Here is a 17,565-nt window from a genome sequence, read left to right on the forward strand (position 1 = left end):
TAGAACGTGATTAGCAGTTTCACCAGCTTTGTATCATTTGCACAGATGAAAGCAAAAAAGAAGCCCTAAAATAACCCGAATTGTGCTCTGTGAAGTCATGCAAACTGGCTTTTTACATTTTTTTTTGCAGCAAATTCCGAGAAGAAGCAACCAGGAGGGCCCAGCAGAGCTAAGGTAATAGCCAAGGAGGGAGGGAGGGAGGGGAGATGGATGGAGGAGTGAAGGATGAAGGGATGGAGGAATGAGGAGTGGAGGATTAGAGCAGAGCCGCCTTTCAGAGCACTGCCTGAGGCCGGTGTGGATTAGATAGGACAGAGCAAAAAGATTTGCCTCCTGCACGGTCCATTTGCATGAGAGTGCCAGTGTTTCCCCTGTTTGTTTACTTTTAATGGGGTAAAAGAGTGGGGTTTTTTTCCCTCCTCCTGCCACAATCCAAGGTTAACCATACTGAATAATGAATGGCTACCAGAAACAGAACTGATGTTCAGCGTGTCAGTCAATCTGTATCTAATTTTCTATTACTTTCTGCTTAATTGGGAAAGATTTAGAGCTGAGTTCATGTCTAAATAGCCCGTTTCATTAGATAATAGATATGCATTTATTCACCTGGCGCATAAAAAAACTGGCAGACAAACAAACAAATAACCAAAATGATAATTATCAACTGTTTCATTTCAGGTACTTTGAAATTTACAAATTAAGTACAGCAGACCGGGCACCTTTTATTCCTGTATGAGCTTGTGTGTCAATTAATGTACAATTTTCAAATAACAGCCACTGAGGTTTAATTAATGTGAACACCATATGATGACGAAGCATGCAAGCAGATTTGTTTTTCAGTGGTAAAAGTGACTTAGAACGGCTATTCTTCGAGCATACAGAGCTAGACCAGACCAAACTTGGCTGCACCGCCCTTCTGAAGTCACAAGCAGCCTCGAACGTTTGTGCAAACACAAAGTCAGCACTATCGTAATGATTCAAAATGAGTATCTGTTCAGTGCAAGATGCAGAGTGCAGAGTGCAGGGCCAGCTGGTCTGCCAGGATTTATGCTTCACACTTCTATATCCTGGTCACGGCTAGCTGGAGTTACTTCACCATATGGAGGTGATGGGCCCACTAATTACTACAGTGCTGTCCTATTAACACATAAGAATGCCATTTGGCGTCCATGCATCATTTAAGGCATACTTCCACACAAGTTGACATGTTTTACAATAGCCTATATCCAGTGATTGATGGCAGGTTCCTCTGACATTTATAGACAAGGGAACGAAAGCAAATGGCTTTGAGGGGAAAAAAATGCAAATATGAGCAAATATCAGTATTATTATGAATAACATTTGACTTCCAGGGGGTGTTTATGACAAGAATTCTGTCTAAAACTAAAAGCTGCAGGTCTGCTTTACACATTTAGCTACTGACTCTGCTTTATTGATGAGTAGAAACAACAGCAGCACCATTACTCCTATTCCCAGTTCATGTATTAGCATTACATCTGAGTCGCAGAGCGAAGCATTTTCCTAAAAATATACAAGCCTCCTTTGTTTTGCCTCTATTTGAGGGATAATCATGCTGTGCTGGAATCAGTGCCCATAATTCTTTAGAGGATGTAAACATGATGTTAATGTTGCAGTGGATTAAGTGAGCTGAGTGTAGTAGCGACTATGGGCTACAATTCGAGCTGTTTTACGGCCTCTGTTTGTTTACATTTTGGCAAAATAGCCCCATTAAATGTATGCTAAATTAGCTATTAGCAGTTCCTGCTTGCAGTGAACTCAAGTTTGTGGAAATAACTATCAATGGATCATTTTGTTACTGAAGGAAATGTTGTGAATCTGAGGAAAGTTTTGGGGTACAGGGAGCCTCTTATGATTTTCAAATGATCCTTGATAAATGTAAGTCACGTGAAATGAAAAAATGTGTCTGTGTGTGTCTGTGTGTGTGTGTGTGTTGAGACACTTCCAAGTCCTGCTTCAGCCATCATAGTAATCCATATACCCATTTCTTGGACTAAAAACAGGGCATGAAAAACACAGACCACATGGTGAAGCAAATGAAGCCACTGGACCAGACGTGTGGTTCGTCCAAGCTCTTAACGCCGTGGAGACAAAATGTTAAAAGATGAGCAGTGAATGCGTTTTACCTGCCAGAAGTCTGCCACGGTGGAAGCAAGCGGGCCCTGCGAGGCGATGTAAGTCGGGTTACGAGGGTCGTGGTCCATCTGGGAGAGAGGGAACAGAGTGTGACACAGTGTTTGGGCGGAGACTGGTGGATGAAAACATATTGTCTGGTTAAGACTTCCATCAAAGCCTCCATCTGGATGCGGGAACGAAAAAGGGATCAGCAGCTATTGAAGAAAACACTTCCATTTTCTTTTCTCTCATTCCCCCTGAAAACCCTGTCTTATTCAGGATGGGACTATTTTTGTGGGTCTGATTAGAGTAAACTGGGACATGGAGGAAGCTACACACTGTGGGTGAACTGTGGATGTTACACTTGATGCTGAACACATATTTGAAGGATGTATGCCGGGCTGCTGAAAATCAGCCTCTTCAAACATCTTATTTGCATATGAAGACAGCAGGAGACCTTGAACTTTGATGCATTTCCACTTTATCGTGTAAAAACGCATCAAACAGGCACCTCTAATGTTGATGTTGATGTCTATTTTAAAAGATATCATATCTTTATTGTATTTTTTGGCTGGTTTCTAGGAGCAAATCTTACTTCCAATCCTTTAACATGCTAAATTAATGCTTTACAACTCAACAAGCCTGTTCTTTGTCACTATTTTTCACTATTACTGTATTTCATTCCTCTTGGTATCTCCTACGTTGTCTTTATACCGACATATTCTCCCTCAAAGACCTCATGAAATGGCTCTGTGAACTCAATTTCTTAAAGCTTTGACGTGTTTCTGCACGAAACACGATCCTGAGGTGGGGCTTTAAAGCCTGGAGGCGGCTGACATGAGGGAGCTGGAGGTTGAGGTGGGACATAATGACATGGGGGACCTGATCTGAGGGATGGGACTGAGGTTTGATTGAGTAGGCGTTAGCTGAGGTCGGCCCCCCAAAATCAATGATCACATTTTTTTGAATGAATTTTTACACACTCCCTCTGGTGCGAGATGCATCAGTGGAAAAATGTTGACATATTTTGATGGAAAAGAAACACATTGATGCATTATAATGGCAAACAGTGGCGTATTTAGTAAGTACAGGGGTTCTGTTAATATAGTAAATGGTAGATCTTTGGAAAACAGTCGCATGAGAAAAATGTTGTACTATTTTTCATATAGTCAAGGTGTGATTGATTCATTTCTTCTTTTCCACCAATGGAGTTTTTTTTTTTTTTGCAGCACTGCATTTAATCGTAACTGAGAGTTAAGGGGTGAGACATCAAGAAGAACCACAATGCAAAGTCACAGGGTCATACTTAATGGCTTTTTCATTTTTTTACCAACACTTTTTTTTTAACGCTAAAGAACAACTTGTCAAGGACACTCTGCATGGCCTCAAAAGTTAAAGATCTGGTTTTTCATTTCACTTCTTCGCGTATTTCTTAGACTCATTTGTCTCGCTCATGGACCTTGACACTCACCCTTAAAAGGAAAATAATTATGGCACATTTTCTTCATGGCTTTTAATATTACCATAATACTTTTCTCTCCTCATGTTTAATATCCTGAACAACAGGGATTAATTCTTAATGCTCTGAAAGGCTGATAGAAACCAAAACGTACAACTTTCGTTGAAATTTTTCAATAGAAATAGTTTTTTCCAAGTTCATCTCGTGTCTACTCGGAATTTATTTTCATTTTGGTGGATTAAAAGCAACAAATTGTTATTTTTTTGCTCTTTTTAATCCACTTCCAGACAGTGCAGTAATAAGTCAGCCTTAGTAGAAGCAGAGTGTCGTTCTGAAAGAGTTGGATTTAAGGGGACACTTGGTGAACATTATCCGTGGCTCTGTGAATTATTATATTTTCGAGTTTTTGTAATGCACTTAAGTTCATTTGTGATTTATAGCCATATTATCCAAAGTGAGTGGGTAATCTATGAGATGTCAGGCAGGATGTCAATATTAATTCTGGCTATTGTTACAAGATGATCATTGGGGGCAGAAGTGAAGTCTGAGTGGCAGAAATTGCTCTGTCTGTCCACCAACACAAGGCTTGTCTGAAATTTGAAAATTTGACTGCCTCTCTTCTAAAGAAATTTCACAAAAGGAGACATAAATGAAGGAAACACTGTGGTCATTACCTAGTCTTATACTTCAATTAGACATTCAGTTTTCTCTTTATCCTTCCTGGATGAAATTCTTCACATGGGTTAGTTTTTAAAAAACAAAACAAAACAGAAAATCTCCCCCACAGAAATGAAAGGGTGATGCCGAATGCTAGCGCTTCCACTCCGTTTAGCCAATCTCAAGGACACAGACATGCTGTAGCTGTGTGCTGACATCCCTGCATGAATACTAAAGCGCAAACATGAAAGAGTAGTCCTGCGTTTCAGCTGTCCTCCCCTTGCCATTGTGGGGAGAAGATAGACTACAACAAAAAGATGCAAAGAAGTGCTCTTTGGTTTGAAGTAAAATAGCTTGTACTAAAATAGCTCGCACACATATCTGCTCCCGGAGAAGCGACTCAACTTTCAACACCTTGCTGTAGTGCCTTGATCCTTTGTTTATATAAGATAGAGAAGCTTGGAAGCTAAACGCCGGCTTGAGCTCATCCCGGATAGTTTGAAAGAAATAAAAGGCGTGGAGAACAGGTGGGGAACGCACACACGGGTTCCGCTTAAAGGCCAGACGAGACAAAGACGAGCAGGCTTTGACCACATGTTGTGTCACCGTGCATTCCTGCCAGCCATTCCTCACGCTAATGATGCTGTGCATCCGGGAGCGCTTGCATCATTTGTGGTCAAGTATTTAACATTATCCGAGCTTTCTCCCTCGTGTGCACGTCACCCTGAGCTCGGATCGCCCCGTCCCTTTGCCTCCCTGACCCCGGATTCCCAGAAAGAAGCGGCAGATTATTTACTCGTAGGCCACTGCCCCTGAAGCTAATGAGGAGGAAGAAGCCGCATTGACAGACATAATTATCACAGTTTTGCTGGGCTCAGCCAGGGGTCCCTTTTGTGGTGTAATTACTGTCCTTTCATCCACACACCACTGCATCCGCCATTACTTCACCCATCTTCAACATCCGCTCCTATTTCTTTTCTTTCCCCCCCCCACCTCACCAAAACAGTCTTGGATAACGCTTTTCTTTTTTTTTAAAAAAATCTGATTTGTCGCTAACTTGTTTCCTTGATTAACTTTATTCTAATATTATTCTATAAGATGGCAAATGTCGCACTACAGCAGTGTTTAAATAAGCTAAAAACCTCTCTGAATATGCCATTAGAGAAAATGGAGGAATAAATAGAGCATCTAAAAGTCTCCATTGTTTGTTTCTGAAGAGTAATAGGCTTTTAGTGCAGCTGTGTGTGCCCTGCTCATCTATCTCCTCAGAAATTTTGGCACTGTATTTGAAATGCATAGTTTCCTGTTCCCTTTGATGGAATCCCTTTTCAGCAGCCTCAGGGGTAATCATGACTGGCAATGTTTTGGGAGAAAAATACTGAAAAAAAATAACCTTAGTCCTCTCCAACACTGAGGTCTTTCTGGATTTGTGGTGGATACATTTGTTTAGTAAAAAAAAAGAAAAGTATAATTCTTTTTAGTGTGGATGAATGAAAAAAAAGGATGGTATCTCAAGGGAGCAGCCATTTTGAAAGCAGCAAAAGTAGCAATGTGATTCAACAAGACACACCGAATCCACCGAGGTTCCCAGCATGGAGAACAAAGTTTTTAAAAAAAGATCAATGCATCTGGATCAATGACAAGCCCTTTGAAACTACTTTTATCTCAGAGTAAAAACCGGCCACAACAGGTGCTCCAGGTACAAAAACAGAGAGAGAGAGGCTTCAGAGACAACAGATATTAGCCAAATGTGGAGCCATAATGAATAAACAATACTCACTATTGGACTGGCATTGATGTAATCTGAGTTGCCGTGGTTATTCTCCGCTTTCAAGGTGATCCTGGAATGATCATCTGTAATGGAGATGCATAATTCATCTGTACATATTTCCACCGTTTTTTTCCCCCCTCCCTGCACAATAACAACAGAATTTTGAGCAGCAACAGAGGAATATGAAACTGAAATGGCTTCAGGGACTGCAATTTCACCGGGCTTTCATCATACACACACAATGTTCTAAAGTCCTGAATTGCTTCACCTTCACTAAGGAATGTTCCAAGTGAAATATTTAATTTTTATCTTAAGAAGTCCGTGACTTGTGATCTTAAAATCCGCTTTTTCTTAAACAAGTGAAACTGTTGCAAGATTAATACGTTCCTATGAACTTGAACCCACTTCAGCTTTCTTCTTATATGCATTTGCTTAAAAATCAAAGCCCATGAAAACCTGGCTTGATGCATTTTCTTACATTCATGGCTGCATGAGGTGAAATCAGAGGAAACAAACATCCTTTATGTATTATTTACAAAGAGTTTAACCCTCAGAAGCTTGTCAGGGCTGTGTGAGTGTGGTCAGATTTGACTGACAGTAACCAAGCAACACACCAGCTGTGATCACATTGATTCAAATGCAGCTGAATCCTGATTGGTTTATGGAATCATGTGACACTTGGTTACTGTTGCTATGCTCGTCAAGCTTTCTCATACAGCACATATTCAATAAATAATAGATGTAAATTAGATTTACCACTTCACATTTTTGAAACAACAATACAGAAGTAAAGAAAACATAATTCTGACTTTGTTTTATCCTTGCAGATGATCAATTTTTTAAAAAAAAAAAGACCCCTGCAAAAGTGACCTAACTCTGTAGATAATGGTGACATATGAGACATATGGCTAAAATAAAAGGGGAAAAGGGACCCGCATTGTTTGTCTGCTGAAGAGCCACATGTATTTACTCTGTGTGTTCAAGTACAGAAATATGAATTGGATGTAAATGCTTCAATGTAATTCTAATGTTTGTTTGTTTTTTTATTTCAAACTAATCCTTGGGTGGTTTAGATTAACATTTAATGACACGCAGCAGAGCACTTAGATTCATGTTCCAGTGTTTATATAGTACTATATAGAGTATAAATGTCTGTGAACCCCATTTTTAAATCCCTGTCACATTTTTATTTACACTGGGCTAATTTTTCTCCAATATAGAGACCTGTGCCTTCATGGAAACAGCACAGCCACAACTACAGAATATCTTTTGTGCAGTATGACAAAGTTATAATGCCATAAATAAAAAAAAGTATAAATGAAAGTCAAATTCCCTTAATCATTTATTTAAAACACTAGAATCAACATGTAAAATATTCTTCCAAGAGCCCACAAGTGTTACTACTATAGTAAAGAAAAAAAAGAGTGGTTCTAAATAACTTAAATTGTAACATAAATCTGTATAAACACAGCCTGCAGTTCAGTCAAATAGTCCATGAATTTTTGTCAGGGACTTTCAGCTGCAGCTGAGTCACTGTGTGAAGAATGTGGGAACAGCAAATTTGGTCAACTTTTATATGTAACCAGTAATATCAAAGGATTTTGATGAAATATTACAACATTACGCTTGATTCATTTTCCCAATGGAACTGCACATCACACAGGATTCATTCAAGAACTGTGAGAACATTGAAAATTGAATTATTTTTACTGTTTTTACGCTTTTTGCTATGATAAATTGTGATATTGTGCTGTTTAAAAAAAATAACAATGGTTTCAAACCTGCCTGTGAGTTTTGGGGTTCAGAGAGTTAAACTGAGTCTCAGATGCCAAAGAGGTATTTCTCTAACAAAGCTTGCAGCAGCACAAAATGATGTAGTTACCCAATAACAAGCCCTTTGCCTTTGGTCGACATCATCCAAGAGAACTCTCAAAGCAAGCTGATTTGCAAGACAGATAAATATCTCACTGCAATGCCAGAAACCTTTAGTGGGTTTCAGGAAAAAACGAGTTTAAGAAAAGCTCTTTGGCTACAGCACCAACGCTGATTATTTGTTCATTTTGGAAGCATATGTTCTACAACGTTGTGTTGGCATGTTTACCCCAACTGGTTTTATGTTCCTCTTTGGAGCATCTGTTCACAAATACATCAACACCGGCGAATGGAGCTACATGACCCGCCCCGCAATGCTCCAGTTTTGTAAATGGTTTGAACATTTTCACAGCAAAGAAAACAGACTCAACCGACGCCTGAATGGACTTACATACGACCACGGCGTCGGAGCGGTTCCTCTTGGAGTTCTGCTCGCCTTGGCCCACACTGCAGGCGCTGGGCTCTGCCTGGTAGGAGCACAGCGCCTCCCACTCACGCTCCAGACGGTTCTTGTTCTTCAAGTGGTCCTCCATGTATGACTAGAGGAAAACAGACACAACCTCAACCACCATTTCAAGCGACCAGCCAGAACCATGCAAAAGAAAACAGAATTTATCTCAAGATATGGCTCTAAAAAGGAACTGTGTTTGCAGAGAATTTAGACTCCTTAAACTTGAAACAATGCACCTCCGCCACGCCAGAGCTTTCTGGTGACAGCTTGTTCTTGTTTTTATTGTAATTTCCAACCAATAAATAATTAGAGCGAAACACTAAATCCTAAACAACCGCAGCCCTCCTTTAAAGCTATGATCAGCTGTCACGTAGCATTATTGTCTGTATAGTGGAACAGCTGGGTGAGGAGGAGGCTGCTGAAGATCTAGGTGGGGAAGGTGTGCTAATGCCGGCGTCTTTGTGTGTTTGTGCGAGTGTGTTTGACCGGGAAGAAACAAAAAACACACACACAATTAAGACTCCTGAAAGGTTTGTCTGCATTGGAAATACTTCAGGGGTGTTTCAATCACGTCCCTCACTGCTTGCACAGCCACTGATAAGATTGTCTGCATTTAAGCCGTCGCTTGGAGAAGACAAAATTGAATTCACTAGAGAGACAAAGATGGAAAAAGAGGAGGGGGAGGGGTACAGGCCTGCGTATTCTCCCAAACCAGGGCAAGTCTTAGGGAGCTTAGAGTCTGTAGCTGGCAGCACAAGTCTCTTTAGCATAGCGCCGTGTTTCGCTTTCTCTCCTGTATCATGGCTCCCCTCCCGACGGGGTTAAATGGTTTAGTCCGCTATTGTGTGAGACAGAAGATTACAGACTCATAAACTGATGTCAGGGATCAGCTGGCTAATACAATGAAAGTGATACCCAGATGTTCGGGGTTTTTATCCCATATTAAAAGCAGTATAGGTAGGCTGAGCAGAGCGGTGACACTCCATTGTTACAGGCGACTTATTCACTCCTGCCTGTCAAAAAAAAAAAAAAAAAAAAAAAAGGAAATCCAAGTCTTTGTAGAATATATACAATTCCTACCGAGATGATAATCACAAATAAGCTTGTCCAACACATAATAGGCAATTACCCTTTGATGGCTCATGAATTCAGTATTCTTCTGCATGCACGGGAAAATGATATTAAGAACATTACAAATCCTACAGACAAAGGAAATCAAAGTTTATTGTTAGATACGGAAGCAGAGGTGCTACTGAGGTCATGAAAAGCCACACTGAGAAGAGCCAAAAAAACAACTCTCGTGATAAAAGCAGCTGCATAATGAGAGAACATGACGGCACAATGCGTGCTATCTGAACCCATTAATGACATAAAGTGACATTTCTGAAATACTACTGTAGATTTTCACTCTTTGTTTCAGTTGCTTGAACCTTCAATTTTATGCATGCCAAAAAAATTCTATTGTATGAAAAAAAAATCTAGTTAATTCTAATAGCAGGCAGCACACGTATATTTGCATGTGCTGGGTTGTGCATTGCCTACACAAACACACACTGCTGTCTTCCCAGGAAAATGACAGCATGCCATTATGGCCACTTGACAGAGCCTGTCACCACTATGCTCTTGTCACCCTGTACAAGTACTCTCTGCTTGCCAGCCTGACAGCATTCCACCTCCCCTACCAATATTACATCTCCATGTACTTGATATATCCACTCTGAATTGCATCCCATTCTATTCAAACGATGCCCTGAATCGATTGCATTCCAAATTCATATTTTCGCAGCTTAATGCAATGCAGCCAGCAGCCCCTTATCAAGCCCTCCCGTTTCTAGGGGGAGGCAGTGGACCATGGCATATTCCAGAGACAGGGTAACGAAGGTTTAGTGAATGGGGGGATTATGTCTGCCAATCAAGAGGGTTGGGATGGGAGGCCTGGGTGTCAGGGAAACAATGTCTAATCCTTCCTAAGCAGTCTCCTCAGCAGCAGAGGGTGCTGGGTGAAATCAGGATGAAGGGACAACCAGGGGAGCCAGACACAACAGGTAACACATTACTGTCAGGCTCTGCTGTCAAATTAAAATGAACAATACTGGTAACAGTTTGTGCAGAGAAGCTTTATGATATGATAAACAGCTGCGTGACGTGAAAAGAGGTATTAATACGTACTCTGATTTGTGTGACTAATAATAGCTAAATGAAAAGAACACACTGCGTTGACTTAAATGGGACGCTGCAAATTGTTTCTTTTTTTTTTTCCGCTCACAAACTACATTTAAAATTTGCAGAGGGAAAGTCACTGAGGGCAGAACATGTTGCATGAGTCAGAGGCTATTTTCCTTAGCCTGAATCTATTTTCCCGTTGAGCAAATAATTCATCATTGCAAAAAAATTGAACAATAACTACTCAACATAATGATAAAGAGCCTCGAGCTACTTAACTATTGATTTTGTTTTCAAGGCAAAGGTGATTAAGCCAAGGGAACACTACAACAACTGCAACTGCATCAACATTTTGACCCTGTTTCTGCAGAACACGGACGTTTCGCTGTGTTTGTGAGCGAAAAAACACAAGTTTGGTGGCTGTAAAGTGCTGTCCATGGTACTGAAAGGACACAGAAATACAGTACAGCCACATAGGACAAATAAGCTTTCATGTAATTATTCTGGATGTTTTTTTGTGTGACCGAGTAGATAAAATGTGGAGGTTACAGCACTGTGCAACAGCTGGAACAGGCGACAGAGAGAACACAGAAAATCTAAGGCACCAGAGGCGTGTCAAAGCTGTGGAAAAAAACACAGCAGATGACTCAGCACACAGAGGCATCCAATTTCAGTTTTGAAGTTGGAAGTCGTTATGCAAGACTTTTTAAGTCTTAAGGTGGGCCGCACAGTGGGGCACAACACCGTAGTTCATTTATCCTGACGGCACAAAACTCTCACAGTAGCATAGTGGCTGCTGTGTGTGTGTTAGCGTGCGTGTTTGTGTGTGTGTGAGAGGTGATCGGGCCTCAAAAAAAGGACCCCCAGCATGTGTGCTTTGGAATAGCTGGGTATTCATCATCCTTCTCCACACGGTGTGAGCTCCAAAGAGCGGGAGAGGGGAGATGAGAGGAGAAGAGAGGAGAGATGGGAAAATATAGGTCTGAGATCAGTGATAACAAGGCAATCTCACACATGGTTTCATGTGAGATGGTGTTGGAATTTTAAAGAAGGCCCATATAGGACATCTCCATGTCAATCACGGCATGAAAGAGAAGTAAAGGTCCCAGTGTTTTTACCTCTCCGCACTGTACTGCTTGCAAGAAGAAACCAGGGCTAATAATACCAGCTCCTAGAAATGATTCACGTTGGCTCTTTTGTTATTTGCAGGGCTAAATGCTTTTCTATTGTCAGTGTTTTCAAAAGGGGCTTCACAAACAAGCCTTGACGAGTGCAACAAAACCCATCTATTACCACCAATACAAGGCATTACTCAGATTCACTCTCATTCATTACAGCCTCCCAATATAAAAGCTAGACATGCAGTGTGATGAATGCTCACTCCATTAATGGAAACACTGCAAGGCATCTATCCATCTCTTTTATCAAGCTTGTTTCAAATGAATGAAGCGAAAGTTGTGCAAAATTAAAACAATCCATTGTGTGTTTGTGAAAGTGCTGGCAACCGAAAGCTTTTTCAATCAGAAAAAAAAAACCTCTCTAAACTCTAAACGAACGAAATTTCTAAAACATCCAAATAACAATCAGATGGGTAATGATATTTCACTTTTTGTGCCGCGCTCATCACGCAAAACAATGTCTGCCTTATTTTGCTGTAGCGGTGAGGGAGACGGAGGGGGTAAAAGATGAAAATGACAGAGAGGAGAGAAGCAGGACAGAATGATAAAGAGAGAAAATGACACAGTAGAAGCAGGGGGAAAAAAATAAAAGTTGGAGGAGAAAAAAAAAGAATGAAGACAACAGAGCCTAGATAAAGCAGGAGGGAGAAAACAGCGGGAAGAGTGATGGAAAAAACAAAGATAACAGGGTTCTGAAGGGAATGAGGTGAGAGAGGGATGAAAAAGAGACGCATCCAAACAGATAAACAAAGAAAAATAAAGCTGTTGGTTTTTAGCACAGGGCCTAGCATATTCATAGACACGGGGAGCTTTACAATCACATGCTATAATTTGAGATGACGAAACACCAGTGTAAAAGTATATTGGGTATCACTGATCTACTATCAACCGTTTCTGACCTCACAGGTCTCCACAGATGAGCTCAGCATTGACATCATGCTCCAAATGAACTGATTTTAAACTGAATTCTTTGTGAATCTATTAATTTTATAAAAATATCAACTTGGAGTAGCAGTGGCTGTACAATTTATTCCTTTACCCATCACCTTTGGCTTTCTAATTCAAATATTTCTTTAATTCATGACCTTGTGAAATGTTTTTTAGCCTTTTTCCCATCATGCTTTTCTATTATTTAACTATTCAACCTGTCTTTCCATTAGCTTAAAACATTTTTTCACATACCTACAACTGCAGCATGTGAATTTGTGGATATACTTTTCTGAAAAATCAAGCCCTGATTTGTACTTATTCAAATTAATTAATCAAACCCACAATCCACACATCTCCTGTGAAGTGCAGATATACCACAAGTTGGGAATCTTTGACGCAAATGTGTGACGTTGGCCCACAAAGCTGACCTAAAGTAGAATTATCAGTCTCTCACACTAGACCGAACCCACGCTGGCAGGTTAAGTGCACAGTCATGAGACACGACGAGATTTTGTGGTTGTGCAGCTGAAGCAATCTGATACAAAGAACCACAAAATGCTCTCTGAGGGGCCTGGAAACAAACCACATCTCAACCAGCTTCCATCTTTCCACCCTCACTCCTCCCTTGGCACTTTTTTTTTCCCCCACATACATCATTAACTCGTTTTCTGGAGTTCTCCTTACCAGTATCATGTGACCGGTGGAGATGTCCATGTTGGAGGGGACGGGCTCTTCGCACCAGGAGGAGGTGCTGCTGCGGGTCGATGGACTGGCTGCAGGGCCATCGCTGAACTGAGACGACACGCTGTTGAGGCGAGAGTGTCGCAGGGTCTCCGGCCTCTCGACGCGCTCCGACGTTCGGATCGCCATTCGCTGGCGACACAGCTCCTGGGGATTAATGGGAATGATGATGAAGAACGCAGTATTTTTCCTCCACCTTGCAAGGTTTCACGTATTTATCCCCTTTTCATGCACATGACAATAGTTTTGGGTTTTTTATGTGCTTATCCTTGCTGTTAGGGGCTGAGTTCTGTAAATGCACCTTGTAAAATCCTGTATCTTGGATGACTTGATCTGTCCTCACTTGTGTGTAGATTAATGGCTTATCCTCATGGATTATGGAGCTTATACTAATTATGCCAAAATACATGGTTGAGGAACCCTACACGACTTACAGAATAAATTCAGTGTGTCACACCTTGCTGCCACACGACTGTCTTCATTGCTTAAGGATGGGTCTCTTACCACACACTCAAAAGTGTAAAGTCAGGACAGCATAAAGTGCAATATTTAAAAAAGGAGAACTTGCAAAGATAGACACATAATAGGAGAATCAAACCATCAATCAAACAGGAGTTCCACTGTAAATGTATAAAACCACAGAGGAGCAGAAGGAGATAAAAATGCATTGCCACAATTGTAAAGTATAATTTTCTATTTTGATTGATATCTCCGACCTTCTGAGACTTGCTAAAAGACCCACTGCTACGAAGATTACACTCCTCCTAATGACTCAGCTTTTCTCCCATCATGCCTCAGTGCAGGAACAGGGCATCAAAAATTTGAAGACTAGGCATTATCTAGTCTGGTATACAAAATGAAAAGAAAGGAAAATGAAAGAAAAAATGCCTTACTGTAAGCTCTGTGCAGTCTTACACAGTTTGTCTGCTTCTCTTCATAAGGTTTGATGTTTCTGTGTTAAATCTGTAAACTCCATCGTGTTTGATTTTGGGAGGCAAAGCACTCATCTCCACAGAATTCATTTCCATACTCGATTAATAACAGCGAGGGCAGGCCAGGCCAGAGAAAATGCATTGTGAAAGCACATGCTATCTCATGATGAATCATAGTGATATTTCCCTCTGGAGCACAGGCCCCCCTAAGCCCTGGTCTTGGATCAGCTTTTCCGCCGTCAGACTTTAATGATTAGAGCCATGAAGCGGTGCCCTGGGCCTTGGCCCCAGGGCACTATCCAGGTCCACCTCATAACTCATCCTACTTCTCAACATCTCTGCAAAGCGCTGCGCTGTACCGGAGCTGAGAAATTGTCCCAGGAGAAGGCAGGGAGATGCAGTTAGTGCCAGAGAGGGCCAGAGGAGAGACACATGGAGCCCAGAGAGGAGCACAGGTCGTGGGATTACAGTCTCCCTGTTACCCCCTTCTTTCAGACTACTAATAAGACCGAAGACAGGCCAAGAGGAAACAAAGTCTGTGCTGCCGTCTTACAATAATGCCCTCCCACTCTCCCTAAACAACTCTCTCTGTCGAGCTTGTAGTACACACCCACATAAACGTCGACAGTGCACAATGAGCCAGGACCACAGCAACCTCAAATCTGTAGCACAACATGATAGAATTCTTTCATCGTAATCACACAAACGGTTGAATTTCAGAGGTGCGATTAATTTCCCATTTCGCTTTTTTTATTTGATATCTTCTCTGCGGTCATCAGTGCAACACCTCTAGCATTTTAGCGCAGCCCTGTGAAAACCTGATTAAATATTGAAAATGTTAACGCGACATGCAGATAAATGTGTTCTGAGTGCCACGCTGGGCACAGCTGAGCCCCAATGCTGAAAATCAATACAGCCCAGGCTGCCCGTTGCCCTGGAGGAACAGAGGGAATAGGTCACAGTGGTGGCCTGATCCCTGTCTCACACACAGACACACACTCCTCATGAAATGGGAGCATCGAATAAATATATCCACTGGAGCAATAACGTGAAAATTCAAGAAATTAAACGCTCAAAAATGATGTAAATGTGCACCAAAATAAATATCAATTTATGTCATAAATAGAGCAAATTATCACCGCAGCTAGAAGCAGGTGGATCAGAATTACTCTGTATACACACATGAGCAAACACACTCTCGCAAACCAATTGGATATGGACCATATCTGAGCAGAGTGTGTTTCCCTCCAATGGCAGAGCTCAGGCTAAGTGTCCCGGCCTCTGATTGGCTCCCGACGTGAGGGCTGGTCTAACCTGATAGGTTGCAGTGGCATCGGTGCTGGTGTCAGTCCCCAGGCTGGCTAGCTTCTCCTTCATGCGGAGGTGTGAGCGCTGGCGCACGCAGAAGAAAGTGGCGGACACTGCCAGCGCCACCAGGATGAAGAGCATGCAGAGGACGGAGAGCAGCAGGAACTGGCCCGACTCCACCCTGGTCTCCTTCACCACGGGGATCTGGGTCAGGCTGCCCCTCTGGAGGACACACACACAAACAGAGAGAGAGCACACACTGTCAGAGCAGTTAAAGGATGCCACTCTGTCTTCCCCTCAGATTGATGTTTTTGATCTACAGCGGCCGACATATCAAGTGTGCAGCGCATCAATTTTCACCTGAAGGCTTGTGTTGATTTTACAGTGAGAAAAAAAAAGAAAAGTGGAGTGCTGCATCCTCACCTAGCTGCACTTCTTTCCTGTGACCGGCACCGCTCATTAGACAGCTCGAACACCGGCCTTATAATATGCATTCAGGCTCAGTCAACCCTATTACCAGCCCCTGTCCGGTGCTGTCTCCACACTGTGCCCCACTATAGATATTTACAACCCCATTTAGCGCTGGCATGGGGTGGGCTGGCACTGTGCAGCTACAGGAGGTTGGGATACTAAAAGCTTGTGCTTAATTAGCTCCTCTGGTCCTGAGTTTTGGCTGGATTAGGCCCTGGCCCAAGCTGCACAGCTAATGGCTACCAGGACTGGGGAGTCACAGGCGGCCCAGACTGGACCTTCATACATCCAGCTCCACTTGAACAAAACAGCCTTTTCAAATATTCACACCCGCACTGCATGCTAATTAAAACAGGAAGGTATATTTGTATCACTATACAGTCGAGCTGTTTTTTTTTTTAATGTGCTGTAATATCATCTGAGAGATTTTTATCAGTGTAGGTTAAAGAATTGGCCTGTGTGTTGATAATTGGTGCACTTGTGGCCATTTACTGTAATGATAAATTCCCTGTGGGCCTCCCTGATACATAATATTTTGAGAGCATAACAGTGATAATTAGGAGCAATAATGGGGAGGGGTAATTAAAGATACCTAAAACGTAGCTGCTAATAAGATTTTCTGTGCTGATTGCATAAAATATAGGAATCCTGTCGAGCTGGTTTTGCTTGTAGATTCTAAAAAGGAGATAAACATCCTTTTCCCAGCACCATTTACCTCACATAAATCATCCTCGCTGTCCTCCACGATTGATGTAAAACATGGGGTTTCTGTAAAAGCCAGTTCACCACAGATTTTGATTTAATTTTACCAGCTGCACACATGCCAATAGCTATACATCTGCAAAAGGGCAATATCAATAACGGAGCACAAATACATCAGCAGGCTCCTAATTGTCTGCATGCAATATTGAAAGATTGATGGGTGGAGTGAATCAAATCTACACCAAGGAAAGAAAAAAATGGCAAAGCTCTGACATTTAGCCTGAGGGGTCAAATGGGCCGGCTGAAGGATGGCTACATCTTGTTATACCGTTTTCAAAACAAGACGCTGCACCTCAGACCAGGAACAATGTGGTTTGACCTTGTAGCTCGCAATAGCCAAGGTTTGAGCGCTTGTGCCGGTGCCCAGGTCTTTTCGATTACCGTGTTGGGCCTGACGACACTTGCTGTTGATTGCAACTGCGGAGGCTTGAGCATGTAGTTCCAATCAAGCATAAGAGGTTAGACAACAACTGAGAGGTCTGAAGAGGCTCATATACAGATACAGAGGCGAGACGTGGCCTCCATCCAGTGACTCGTCTGTGTTCACTGATCAGATGAATACACAGGCAGCAGCAGCAGCAGCAGCATTTAAGTTCACGTAATTTATCATTTTCTGGAGTATTTATCCTCTCAGCCAGCTTTTGACGTAATCACACTCAGAAAAATGGAAATATAATAGCTGAAAAACTGTCTTTTCACTTATTAATCAAAGTATTTAGCACCCTAGACACAGCACG

The 17,565-nt window shown here is 41.9% G+C and overlaps 1 protein-coding gene across 2 annotated transcripts in view; it reads right to left on the reverse strand.

The window, feature by feature from the left end:
* The window catches only part of ptprn2 (protein tyrosine phosphatase receptor type N2), a 144,529-nt gene that overhangs the window by 12,194 nt on the left and 114,770 nt on the right, over positions 1 to 17,565 (reverse strand). For both annotated transcript variants that reach the window (XM_051940047.1, XM_051940046.1), the window contains 5 exons: positions 15,602 to 15,817; positions 13,299 to 13,502; positions 8,284 to 8,431; positions 6,030 to 6,103; positions 2,145 to 2,222 (listed from right to left, as the gene is read on the reverse strand). In XM_051940047.1, the coding sequence (XP_051796007.1) occupies positions 2,145 to 2,222; positions 6,030 to 6,103; positions 8,284 to 8,431; positions 13,299 to 13,502; positions 15,602 to 15,817 (720 nt within the window). The remainder of the gene's footprint in view (positions 1 to 2,144; positions 2,223 to 6,029; positions 6,104 to 8,283; positions 8,432 to 13,298; positions 13,503 to 15,601; positions 15,818 to 17,565) is intronic.

This window comes from Acanthochromis polyacanthus, chromosome 20 (genome assembly GCF_021347895.1).
Source record: "Acanthochromis polyacanthus isolate Apoly-LR-REF ecotype Palm Island chromosome 20, KAUST_Apoly_ChrSc, whole genome shotgun sequence".
In the NCBI taxonomy this organism is placed as follows: Eukaryota; Metazoa; Chordata; class Actinopteri; family Pomacentridae; genus Acanthochromis; species Acanthochromis polyacanthus.